Here is a 14,036-nt window from a genome sequence, read left to right on the forward strand (position 1 = left end):
CTGATGCTGCTTGGCCTGCTGTGTTCATCCAGCTCTACACCTTGTTATTTCAGGATGTCAGTTTCCTTCCCTAAAGGACATTAGCGAACCAGATGGGTTTTTCCGACAATCGACCTAACCTGCACAGCTTTGGACTGTGGGAAGAAACCAGAGCATCTGGAGGAAACCCACACAGTCACAGGGAGAACATGCAAAGATGCCTTTTAAATGTTGTAATTGTACCAGTGTCCAACACTTCCTCTGGCAGTTCATTCCATACATGCACTACCCTCTGCATGAAATTGGTGGCCCTTAGGTCCTTTTAAATCTTTCCCCTCTCACCTTAAATCATGCTCTCTAGTTTCCCTGGGGAAAAGACCTTGGCTATTCTAGAAGATTAAGAAGATTAAGTCACATGGAATCCATGGCGAGTTGATCTGTTGGATACAAAATCGATTTGGTCATATAAGACAGAGGGTAATGTGGAGGGGATGTGTTTCTGACTGGATGTCTGTGACCCATGGTGTTCCACAAGGATCAGTGCTGGTGTCTCTGCATTTGTAATATATATAAATGATCTGGATGAAAATGTAGGTGGTCCGATTAGTAAATTTGCAGATGACACCAAAATTGCTGGAGTTGTTGATAGTAAGGAAGACTGTCAAAGGATGCAGCAGGACATAGATCAGTTAGAAAGTTGGGTGACAAAATAGAAGATTGTGTTTAATCCAGAGTGTCAGGAGATGCATTACAGGGGGTCAAATGCAAGAGGAAAGTATACAGTAAACAGTAGGACCATTAGGAACATCGAGACATTGTGGGAGCTTGGGTTGCAAGCCTATAGCTCACTGAAAGTGGCAACACAAGTGGAAAAGGTGGTAAAGAAGGCATACAGCATGCTTGCCTTCCTCAGTCAGGGCACTGAGTATAAAGTTGACAAATCACGTTGCATCTATATAATACACCACATTTGGAGTATTGTGCACAGTTCTGGTCACCATACCATAGGAGGAATGTACAAGCTTTGGAGAGGGTGCAGAAGAGGTTTACCAGGTTGTTGCCTGAATTGGAGTATATTAACTATAAGAGTAAGTTGGACAAACTTGGATTGTTTTTGCTACAGTGTCAGAGACTGAGGGGCGACCTGATAGAAGTATATAAAATTATGAGAGGCATGAATTGGGTAAAATCTTTTTCCCGGGGTGCAAATGTCAAATACTACGGGTCAATGGTTTAAGGTGAGAGCGGAGAAGTTTTTTACACAAAGGGTGGTAGGTGTCTAGAACGCACTGCTAAAGGAGGTGGTAGAAGCAAATACAATAGCAAGGTTTAACAGCCATTTAGACAGACACATGAACAGGCAGGGAATAGTTGGATATGGACCGTGTGTTGGAAGATGTGATTAGTTTAGAATGGCATCATGGTCAGCACCCAAGCGGTGAGCTGAAGGGCCTGGTCCTGTGCTGTACTGTTCTATGTTCTATTATAATCTGTTATTAGTGAGCTAATGTATACAGGTAGCACATTTTGACCAGTAAAGTAGTCTGACCTCCCAAACTAAAATGAAATTGGGCCCAATGCCTTGCTTTGCACTTGGGGTACAACAATGCCACTGCCACTGTCTTCGGATCTCAGATACTTCTCTTCTACCTTATATCTATGCTGCATTGAAATTAGAACTAAAATCTGTTTTCAAATCATGTTTCTCAGCACCCCAATGGCACACATCCTAACCTTCCCTGACTTTTCTCCTCCTCAAACACATTTTAAAAGGGTTTGTGTCATCCATTTACAAGTATTTAGTTCACCTTCTAAGTCTTTTCAACTTGGCAATGGCTTGTGCTTTGAACCTTGGTCTTGTATCATTTGCCAAATGAAAAAAATGATGCCTCTCCATAAGACAGTGATCAAATTACAGTCTATTGATCGTCATTTTAAATTACTCATACATTGCTCTTGTGGTCCACAATGCCATTTAAAGCTTTTCATTGGATTAGTGCATTAGAATTGCTAGGAATATCTATGACATTATGTAATATCAACCAACCACTAACAAAAGGGCAAAAGTTACACGATTTGTAACTGTCCCAGAGGGACAGCTCAACTGCATCAAATTGCTGATTTATTTCCTTTGACTGAGACAGAGCTTTACTATCTCCCTTGAGAAGCTTCTAAGATTAGCATTGTCAAATAACCAGAGCCCTGATTCCTACTATTACACAGCTTCTTTTTCAATTGACTCATCACTCCAATACAGATAGGACAGGAAGCCCCTGTGACAGAGCACTGACCTACTGTACTGGCCAACAATTCCAATTTAGCAAATCTCACTGAAAGACAAAATGAAGAATTAGTGAGTGATTGAAAAATGCCAGATAAAGAAATACTTCTCAAGAAAATAACCAAGCCACAAAATTGTCTACTCTCAAAATGTACATTATATTGAAAAAATGGCACAGTCTAACATAGAATATTTTCAGTGTAAGTAAATCTACTCAACCCCACCCCTTCCATCCAATTACATGATACTTTCTTTTCCTATTTCCTATACCATTCAACTTTGTAGTCGCTTGCATAAGATCACCAGATTGTGGGTAGTATTGAATCATGTACTTCTTCTTGGAACTGCATTTGAAATTACAGTTACTTGAAAGTTTATTTGAAACTGTCAAAGCTAATTTTAGAATTGGAATTGTTGCAATCAGATGAAATAGTCGCCCTGACTTCTTGAGGTTTATCATGGTAATACCAATAAGGCACTGGTGGAAATTCTAGAGAAATAGCTTAAGTGCTATTCATAGTCATTTTGCACAATTTTCCATTGAACTCCCAACCTAGGTGGGTGACAGGATACCAGTGAACACTCTACAGAATTCTGGACTGAAGCAGTGCTAAAAATTACTCTATAACTGTAAGTAATTTACCATAGTCCACAAAGAACATTGGTATCTCTTTCTATTACAGAGTCAGAATTTGTTTTATATATATGTAGCTTAAAGGACACCACTTCAAAAGTATGGGGTAAGGTTAGTGAGGTAAGTACATTCATGCCACATAAATGCCAGGCAAAGACCAGCTCCAATAAGAGATAATCTAATGACTGTCCCTTTGCATTACCAGCACTGAATTGTCCACCATTAACATCCTGAGGGTTACCATTGACCAGAAACTCAACTGGACTCAACACAAATACAGTGGCTACAACAGCAGATCAGAGGCTAGGAATACTGAAGCGGGTAACTCACCTCCTGACTACCCAAAGCCCGTCCATCATCTTCAAGGCACAAGTCAGCAGTATGATGAAATACTCCCAATTGCCTGGATGAGTGCAGCTCCATCAATTCTCAGGAAGCTTGACACCATCCAGGACAAAGCAGCGCGCTTAATTAGCACCACATCTACAAACATTCACTCCCTCCATCACCGATGCTCAGTAGCAGCAGTGTGTACTATCTACAAGTTGCACTGGAGAAATTCAGCAAAGATCAGCACGCTCCAAACCCATGACCACTTCCATCTAGAGGGGCAATGGCAAGCGATACATGGGAACACATCACTTGCAAGTTCCCTTCCAAGCTTGACTTGAAAATATATCATCGTTCCTTCACTGACACTGGGTCAAAATCTTGGAGTTCCTTCCCTAACAGCATTGTAGGTGTACATACAGCATATGGGCCGCAGTGGTTCAAGATGGCAGCTCACCACCATCTTCTCAAGGGCAATTAGGGAAGGGTAATAAATGCTGGCCAGCCAGCAATGCCCACATCCATGAGTGAATAAAAAAGTGAGGAGGCAGACCTCCATAAACTACCACAGTACAAGTAGTGAACTCTCAAAACTGGTGTCCTTCTGTAATGCACGCTATTCGTCAAATCAACAAAACTAACCAATCCTGTGAACCCTATGGATCACGAACAACGGTATAGGGTCATTGGACCAATACCATTGGCATTGGCTTTTTTCTGTGCTGTAAGTTTGATATAATTTTAAGCAACTTTGGATAACTTTGATAACACTTGTAATGAGTATTGTGTGAATTTTTTATATTGTATCCTGTCTACATTATAGCTTGTACAATAATGATTTCAGCACAACACAAGATGTTATTGGCATTCATTACTATGTTAGTACTTGCCTGAAGAACATTTGTACTTAAGGTACTGGACCCTTATTCCATACTAAATATGTAGGTTATATCAAACGAGAAAAGATATACTTACAGGTGAATTAGAGACTTGAGTCCTCGAAATGCATGCCTTGAGATGGATTGGATTTTGTTGTTTTCTACAAACCTAGAGTGGGGATGGTGGGGGGAGCGGAATAAGCATTTCAATATTTTCATACTCCTGATACTCAATCTATGCACAATATGAACATGTCCAGATTTGATATTTACTTACAGGTATTTGAGTTGAGAAAGACCAAGGAAGGCATCATCTCCAACAGTGTCAAAAGAGTTTGAAGTGAACAAGCTGTTATGGAAAGTAATAATCAGAACAATAATAATTCATAAAATATCTGACATTATGATTGATACTGAGAAAATTTACACAATTCTCAATCACACTACTGAGGGTGTGGATTCTTTTGCTGGTCGATCTTATTTGATAGGGTGGTGGAGTAATATTCAATAAGCACCTTTTTTGCAGGGGTATGGAGAGAATCAAAGACTGAGTCAGGTGAATTGGATAGCCCTTTAAAAAATGCTGGCATGAGAATAATGGGCGGAATGGCCTCCTTCTGTGCAGTAAGGTTCCATAACCTATCTCTATATCCAACACAGAGAGTTAATACTGGAATGATGCTAAAACAACTGGCAAAATTTAGTCACAGGATAGCAGGGAGGTCTGAAGGGAAGTGGAGAGTTTCACCCAGCTTTCTGTCAGGTGAGCAGGCCATCATCATTGCTAATAAATTCAACACAAGGGAGCAACACCAAAGAACTTCAGGACAGAGACAGCAGGAACAAGGATTCTTCTAAAGCTCTGGATCCTTTCGTACCAAGTTACCTTAAATGTAACATTAGCTGGGCCCTGGGATATCAATTTGGCAATGCTACCTTCCAATCAGCAAGACATTTCTAATTGAGATACCAATTAAACATAAAAATAATGCCAAGTTAATAGATAGCCAGGTTCTCCTCTCCGTTTCTTCTGGCAGATCATATTGTCAAGAACTGACCATTCACCCATCTGAGACAGACACAGTCATATATAATAAGCAAGTTTGAAACTGAAACCCAGTTCCTGCAGACCTTAATGCAACTTTATATCATTAAGGTAAATTTAGTGATTCAATGCTGCCAGCAACATTTGAAGAAAGTGCAGGTCAAGGAATCAGTATAATAGTGTTAAAGCTCTATTTTCAGTCTATACCTCTTGTTAGCAGGCTGCACTATTATGTCCACTCTTTCAAGATTTGATAATGCCTGAAGTGCAAAAAGACTCAGAGAAATTGTGCTGGAGTGTCCACAGATAGTTCTCATGCTTGATGCACAAGTGAAGCAATAAACTAGCTTCATAAATGATAGCAACTTGCATCTGAACTTTCAGGTGATGAAACTGTCTGGATTTTTTTAATGTATTTTTTCATGGGAAGTGGGTGTTGCTGACATTTGTTGCCAGTCCCCAAATTCCCTTAAATTGAATGGTTTGCTTGGTGATTTCAGAAAGCAGTTGAAATTTGCTTTGAGTCCAGTGTGCCAGTTTTCCTGAAGTGTGTGATATTTCTTTATTTACTTACACTGTTATAAAAGATGCATGGTATGCTTGTTTCAAATAATAGAGAAATAGAGTATAAAAACAAGGAGACTAGTCTAAAACCTTTACAAAACACGATTTAGTTCCTCAGCTGGAGTATCAGATTCAGTACTGGGCGGCATTTGCAGATATTGACAGGAAAAGACAGGGTAGATAAAAATAAACTATTTCCAATGGTTAGATTCTCTATAACAAGGGGGCAGAGTCTAAACATTAGGGCTAGGCTGTTCAGGAGAGATGTTAGGAGGCATTTCTACTCACAAAGGGTGGTAGAGGTTTGGAATTCGTCTACAAATGGCAGTTGATGCTCAATCGGTTGTTAATTTTAAATTTGATATTAATTTTTGTTGTTAAACAAAGGTATTAAGGCCTATGGCCCAAGGAGGTATATGGAATCAGGCCAAAGATCTGTCATGATCTCATTGAATGGTGGAGTATGGCAAGAAAGAGTGGCAGACTCCATGATAGACAGTGCTGCTGTACTGCTGGGAAAGCAACTGAACTACACAGGTTCTGTGTATGGGACTCAGGAAAGTCCTAATGCACTACAATAACTCCAAATAGTGGGGGAATCAGCAAAGTCCTAGGAATTATGAAGGGCTTGAAAGAAACCTGTGGACAATCAATACTTCAGTACAGTTGAGAATGGGAGTTGGAAAGCTCATCAGATAATATTTGCTTGAGGCAAGATTATAGCTCAGAAAAAAAAAGTGGCAGCATTAGCTTTGTGAGGCTTGTTGTGTGTGAAAATCTGAAACTGTGCTTGTGATTAAGTACCAGAGTGCAATTTCCAGAGTCTAGGAAAGGAGGGTGATTAACCATAAAAGGAGCTGTCATTCAGGATAGAACAGCTATGAGAGGGAATGTCATGGACAGAATAACAGAATTAAGAATTGTAATCTCTTGTGAAGTTTAATGAGATTTGATGATCCACTGTGTCATTAATATCTGGAGAGTATTGCTGAGAAATCTGTAGGATCTGTTTTATTCATATTTGCTATTTCATGTGCACTGTGAGGTTTGTTTGCAGTCTAACACCCATATTTACCAAATGTTAATTCTGGGTGGTAGAAATAAGTTGTGCAAGTAGAGTCGAGTCATAGAGTCATAGAGCTGTACAGCATGGGAACAAACCTTTTAGTCCAACCGACTAAATATTCTACATTAATCTAGATCCATTTTCTGGCATTTGGTCCAAATCCACCTAAACCCTTCCTATTCATGCACTCATCTAGATGCTTTTAAATGTTTTAATTGTACCAGCCTCCACCACCTCCTTTGGCAACTCATTCCATACACGCATCAAACTCTGCATGAAAATATTGCCCCTTAGGTTCCTTTTAAATCTTTTCCCGTTCATTTTAAACCTATGCCCTTCAGCATTGGACTCCCCTACCCCGGGTATAAAACCTTGACTATTCACCCTATCCATGTACCTCATGATTTTATAAACTTCTATAAAGTCATCACTCATCCTCTGATGCTCCAGGGAAAATGGCCCAAGCCTTTTCCTACAGCTGAAATCCTCCAACCCTGGCAACATCCTTGTACATTGTTCCTGAACCCTTTCAAGTTTCACAACATCAGGGAGTCCAGAATTGAATACAGTATTCTAAAAGTGGCCTCACCAATATCCTGTACAGCCACAACATCACCTTGTTAGTTTGTTCAAAACAGTGAAATTTTATAACTTTGTTCTCTTAATAAGTCCCCTGGATCTCAATAAAAGTTGCTGGTTTAATTACAGTTCATAATTTTTTTTTGGAACCTTAAGACAGAACCAAATATTACTTTAAGCTTAATTTGTATTTCTCTATAGTATGCTAAGAAAGAGAGACATGGTTTTAAATTAATTTAAATTCATTCTTTGAGTGGTGATAGGGTGTCCAAGGTTTATTAATGCATGCATTTTTAATGAATGTTTGTCAGGCTTGTAATATAGCTTGAAGTGAACAGTTCGGTGCTTTGGAAGTAAAGGTACAAGAGGCAGAAAAATTGCTGTTCCCTAGCAACAGGAGTTCAGTATCACAGACAGAACCAGCTACTTCCATCATGTGCAGCTTCAGTCAGATTGACAAATATTATTAATTTTGCAGTGTCTAAAAAGTCAGGCCATTATGGAAAACTCCTGAGTGGCTTTAAAGAAAACTCCAGAAGGAAAACTGTTGGAACCTGAGAGTATGTAAAACGCATGCATTTGTTCTCAAAATGCTTCAAAATAAGTAAGAACTAAGATCCAGTAACCAATTACAGCCAGTGACTCTTCTCTGAAGTTTCAGTATTTGGAAGGTTGTTGTTGAGACTAAAAGGCATTGAATCTTTATTTCTGATATTTGTAATTAAGAGGGTTTCAAAAAGTTCTTGTATACTGGTAATATAGTTTGTGTCTTTTCTCCTTTGATCAAAAATAAACGATTACTGTATGGTCTTTCTGCCTCTTGTGAATATGTTTCAGTGACCGACCACCACAGTAAACAAAGAGCAAAAATAAAACTGATATTGTCAAGCAAGGTTTCACTGACTTGCCCAGTATTACTATCTGCTGGGGATGTAACACTGGCCCCTGGCCAGATCATAACATAAATTTAGCAATCTGGTCCAGGATTCTAACAGGAGATTCAACGATGGTAATGTAAGAATAAGTGGTGATAGTTAAATTCTCTCTCATTGAAGATAGTCATTGCCAAATTGTTACTTTCCACTTATCAGCCTACTCCTGAATGTCACCCAGGTCTCACTGCATTTGGACATGGACTGCTTCAGTACCTGAGCAGTTGTGAATGATATTGTTAGGTAGCTACGCTTTGGATTCTGGCAATGACCCAGTCAGATCAGGATATCAGGTTTGTGTGCTGGTCTGCACCAAGTCAGCTGACTTAATTAATAATATGATGACCTTGAACGTAAAATGGTCAGAAAAGTCAAGAGAGAGGCTTTTATGATGCAGTGATAGATTCCCTATCTCTGAGCTAGAAAACATGGCTTCAAGTCCCACCTGCTTTTGATGTGTGTCATAACATGCTCGAACAGGTAGATTTAAAGTAACAAGTGGGAAGATAGTGGTGTAATGATAATGTCATCAGAATCCTAATCTTAGGGAAATTGGGTTGAATTCACACTTTGGTAGCTGGTTATAATTAATTAAATCTGGAGGTGAATGCTAATCTCAATGATAGTGACTGTGTGGTTCCCTTTTAAAAAAGATACAATGGTACTGTCCCTACCTCTAGGCCAGGAAGCTCAAGTTCAATTGTCACTTGTTCCAGAGGCATGTCATAGCATGTCTGAACAGGTCGATAAGATGGGTAACATTTCTGAACTCACAATTGTGAGACCCACTTCTCCAGTGACAGGAGTTCAAACTCCACACAGCCTCTGGGAGAATTTAAATTCAATTGATAAATTAGATTTAAAATGCAAATCACTTCAAAGGGGCTCTTGTTGCACAATGATAGTGTCTCTACCTGTGGGCCAGGAAGTCCAGATTCTAGTCCTGACTGCCCCAGATGTGCATGCTAACGTCTCTAAACAGTTGATTAAAATTAACCAGAAAAGTCAAGGAAAGATGTTTTCATTTTAAAAAACTGGAGTAAATGGAAATATACTGTGTACTTTGTCCTCACCCTACTGGGAGAGTCCTATCCTTTCCTGGCATGCTCTCATGTGCTACAGCTAACAGCAGGTAGAGTGGGAATGTGAACTAGGATGTAGGCATCATAAATGAGATAGCAGACAGCCCTGCCTCACTCTGGCAGTGAGCTCTGACAGCCATCTCCTCACTAGGTTTGATAACTCGAGTTTTAAACATGGTTCAAATCTAACTTTACATGCTTCTGGTCGAATCTGGATTGTCACAGCACATAAAACAGTTAACAACTGCTACATCAGATTACTGAGTATTTACCATAAAACACTGGAGCAGAAGTAGGCGATTTTTAAAAAAAATTTCATTCATGGGATGAGAGCATTGCTGCCTCGGCAGCATTTATTGCCCATTTAGAATTGTCCAGAGGGCAGTTAAGAGTCAACCACATTGCTGTGGGTCTGAAGTCACAATGTAGGCCAGACCATGTAAAGATGGCAGTTTCCTTCTCTAAAGAACATTAGTGAACCAGATGGGTTTTTTTGATAATTGACAATGGATTCATGATCATCAGTAAACTCTTAATTCCAGATATTTATTGACTTCAAATCCCACTGTGTGCCATGATGGGATTTGAACCAAGGTCCCCAGAACACTATCTCTAAATTAATAGTCTAGTGATAATACCACTAGGCCACTGCCTCTCATCATGCCTGCTTTGACATTCATTGAGATCATTGTTGATCTGATTATCCTCAACTGCACTCTTCTGCGTTATCTCCACAACCTTTGATTCCCTTCCTGACTAAAAATCAGTCTATCTTAGCCTTCAAATATACTTAACAACTTAGCCTCAACAACCCTCTGAAGTAAAGCATTCCACAGATTCACCACCATCTGAAGGAAAAAAAATTCTTCTCATCCCTGCTTTAAATGGGTGACTCATCACAGTGAGATTACATTCTCTGATCCAAGACTCTCCCGCAAGGAGAAACAACCTTACTGCACCTTCCCTGTCAAGTCCCCGAATCATATGTTTCAATAGGCTGCTTTTTATTCTTCTTCCACTGAGTACAAGTCCCAACTACTCAACCTGTCCTCCTAAGACAGTCCCCCCATACATGATAGCAGCCTAGTGAACTTCCTCTGGACTGCCTCCAATGCCAGTATGTCTTTACTTAGATAGGGGGCACAAAACTGCTCACAATATTCAAGCTGTGATCTGATTAGTACCTTGTATAGTTTTAGCAAGACCATCCTATTTGTATACTCTATTTCCTTCGAAATTAAGGCTAAGAAGCAGTTGAGGATACTAGATCTATACTCAATGGAGTTTACAAGGATGAGGGGGGTATCTGATTGAAACTTATAGAATACTGAGAGGCTTGGATACTGTGAATGTACAGAGAAAATGTTTCCAAGAGTAGGACAGACTAGGAATCGAAGGTACAGCCTCAGAGTGAAGGGTTAACCCTTTAAAAGATGAGGAGGAATTTCTTCAGCCAGAAGGTGGTTAATCTGTAGAACTCATTGCCACAGAGGGCTATGGACGGAACTGCCAGAGGAAGTGGTAGATGCAGGTACAGTTACAACATTTAAAAGACATTTGGACAGGTACATGAATAGGAAAGGTTTAGAGGGATATGGGCCAAACGCAGGCAAGTAGGACTAGTTTAGTGTGGGAAACTTGGTCTGCATGGACTAGTTGGACCGAAGGGTCTGTTTCCATGTTATATGACTCTGACAAGCTGTGTGCCAATATCCACCATACCAACCAGCAACTTATTCCAGAGGCATTATCAACGACCTTATTACCAATGTCGGTGACAAGATAGTAACATTTGTACATTTTCCCTGATTTTACTAACTCTGAAAACCCTCCAATTTTGGAGCCTGGGGCAAGTTTGAAATCTGAGTACAGAGGTCAGCCTTGACTCAGTGGGTAGCACATGCACCTCTGAATTAGAAAGTTGTAGAATTGAGCCCTATCCTGAGATTCACTGCATTCTAGGCAGACACACCATCACAGTGTTGATGAAGGGGTGGTGCTCTGTCAGAGTTGCTGTCTTCCAGATAAAACATTAAACTGAGACCCCATCTTCCTTCTCAGGAGGACAAAGAGATTCCCTGGTACTATTTCAAAGAACAGCAGGGAAGTTATGGCCAATATTTAACCCTCGGCCAATGAAACCAGAAGGTGGATTGGCTGGTTGTTATCTCATTGCTATTTGTGGGAGCTTACCATGTATGTATCAGCTGTTGTGTATCCTACATAATGACTAGATTTCAACAGTACTTCATGGGCTTTTAAGTGCTTCAGGACAACAACATAGAAATGAAAGATCTCTCTTTTCTACAGTGGGAAAAATCTGAGACCTTTGGGAGGCCAATCTGGTTAACATAAGTGTATAGCTACCTCCAACTACCATTAAATTGTATGTTATATGTGAGGTTCCAAGTGATTTTTCTATAGCAACAGTTAAAAGAAATAACATGGAGATTATCTACCAGAATGTACAACTCTATAAAATATTCAACTTCAGCCTTGGGCCTGAAGCACTCTGTTTTTAAGAAATTTTAGTTTTTAGAAATCCTACTCAACCAGAAAATACCAGAGAAACTCAGCAGGCCTGTGGAGAGAGAAACAGGGTCAATGTTTTAAGTCTATTATGATTCTCTTACAGAACAGATGCTATCAGGTTTGCTGAGGTTCCCCAGCACTTTTTTTTATTTCAGATCTGCAGCATCACAGTATTTTGCTTTATACTCAATCAGCCCTCCTTCACAGCAGTATTGAGCTAATTATTTTAAAAATGTAACCCTGCAGTGTTACAAGCTTTGCTGCAATAATACTCCGGCTGTTCTTGTAGCAATAGGAAGATAAAGGTATATCATTCCTCTGTCAAGTTAGAATGTAGTACCCCAGGTACTTAAAATATCCCTTCCTTTCCAAATATTACAATTTTGTCAGGAAGGATGTTATTTTTTCATTGAATTTTATACCACCAAAATCTGAGTCAAAACTGATGATATTTTGTACACTGCTTGAATATTAATACATACAAAGTCACAAGTTCTCCCTACACACTGTAACACTAATAATTTAAACCTTGTACATTTGAGTCTCCCATACAGACATCCGTGCAGACAATACATTTTTTTTTAATGCACAACAATTTAATATTCATTATCTGGCTGATTGTCTGACCATTCCCAGGAGAGATTATAGTATGAACCTCTTCTTGCACTGTTAGTATCGTATTTATTTCAGAGGTATCTGCAGCAGTATTAAACCTCTCCTGACATGCCACCAACACAGCCGCTGCTACCACGCCACAAATCGACGTGTACCCATTACCTACTGAATAAACACAGAAAAGGATCTTACAGGAGCTGCAGGGAAGGCATGTGTAAAAAGCTGCCTTGTGGGATTTCACTGAAACCAGACTTCGCAAACGACCTGTAAACAAAACGCACCAATTAAAAAGGTCACAATTTCTGAGCGTTTCCAATCAATCGAATCACGTACACTGTTGACTGATACATCCATCATCAACTGACAGCAACATGGAAGTATCCCACAAACACGACGAACAGTAGTCTGCATTCACAGTCGTCTATTTTTACAGAATTGCAATGACAAGGGTGTAAGATAGGTGAGATCCTTTGGGGATCATGCAACATTATATAATAAACACAGCCAGGCGTCCCATTAATGCCAATGACGGTAAAAGTACACATCACGCAGTACTTACAAGGAAACTACACCGGGAGGAAAATTGTGAGGAATGGATTTTCTATTTTCGCACAAAGCATTATCCTTAGAGCAAGTACATCCCCCGGGACATCTCATCTGCTTGGATGTCTTCGACTCAATTAAGAGCAACAGATACACCATCCATAAGAACAAGAACATTCTTTTCGCGGCATTTCCCATGCTTCGGAACACTTTTAGTTGCAGTCAGTAATATCTCAGGTCCAAAACTGCTTGATGCTTTTTACCCTGCGTGTGAAGTCAAATTCCGTTTCTCCAGTGCCTACAACACTGAGCTGATGTATACTTCACTGGTGCAGCACAGCTCCTCATAGACTAGTCTTCTCCCATTTCACCAATACGAGGGCGAACCCAAGAAATTATTACCGTCGGCAAGACACATCTTTTTATTGATTTCTATTTTTTTTATGTAAAAGTACCCTGTAATCTTGCCTTGCCTTTGTCGAATCAGGTGTGGTTTCCTGTTGATTATCCGCAGTTTACATGTTTGCAGAATGCCACCGTAAACCCCTTCGGAAAAAATGGTATATGCTGAAATCCTCTGGGAATTTATTAAAGGAAATATTATGGGTGGATGGATCTTCAATCCCCATACACTGCTCAAGGAGATGCAGTGAGAAAATACTAAATAGAGCATTCTGTAATTCAGCAGTTTGGATCATATTGTAACAATATTGTTAGTGCAGAAACCCTTTCGATAAAATATGGTTATGTTTAAAGATCTTCTTGAGAAATTATATTATGCCATTATGTGTAAGGTATAAATAATTAATGTTTAATATTTCTATATTGTATTAAAATATTTACACGTATCCCTTCTCAATAACATTCGATTTAAAATCTAAACTTAAGGATTACAATTGCAGTACCTCAAAGTCTAATTCTATATTTTAGGTCTCTGCACCTACAAAACTATTTTTAGCTTTGGATAGAGAAAGCC

The 14,036-nt window shown here is 39.5% G+C and overlaps 1 protein-coding gene across 1 annotated transcript in view; it reads right to left on the reverse strand.

The window, feature by feature from the left end:
* Positions 1 to 13,376, reverse strand: part of LOC109933049 (leucine-rich glioma-inactivated protein 1-like) — a 14,414-nt gene extending 1,038 nt beyond the window's left edge. Inside the window, exons 1-4 of the mRNA XM_048592319.1 lie at positions 13,077 to 13,376; positions 12,710 to 12,781; positions 4,380 to 4,451; positions 4,200 to 4,271 (exon numbers count right to left, since the gene is read on the reverse strand). Of these exons, the coding sequence (XP_048448276.1) occupies positions 4,200 to 4,271; positions 4,380 to 4,451; positions 12,710 to 12,781; positions 13,077 to 13,258 (398 nt within the window). The 5' untranslated portion in view covers positions 13,259 to 13,376. The remainder of the gene's footprint in view (positions 1 to 4,199; positions 4,272 to 4,379; positions 4,452 to 12,709; positions 12,782 to 13,076) is intronic.
* Positions 13,377 to 14,036: the final 660 nt, after the last annotated feature.

This window comes from Rhincodon typus, unplaced genomic scaffold (assembly GCF_021869965.1).
Source record: "Rhincodon typus isolate 14 unplaced genomic scaffold, sRhiTyp1.1 hic_rhity00001006, whole genome shotgun sequence".
In the NCBI taxonomy this organism is placed as follows: domain Eukaryota; kingdom Metazoa; phylum Chordata; class Chondrichthyes; order Orectolobiformes; family Rhincodontidae; genus Rhincodon; species Rhincodon typus.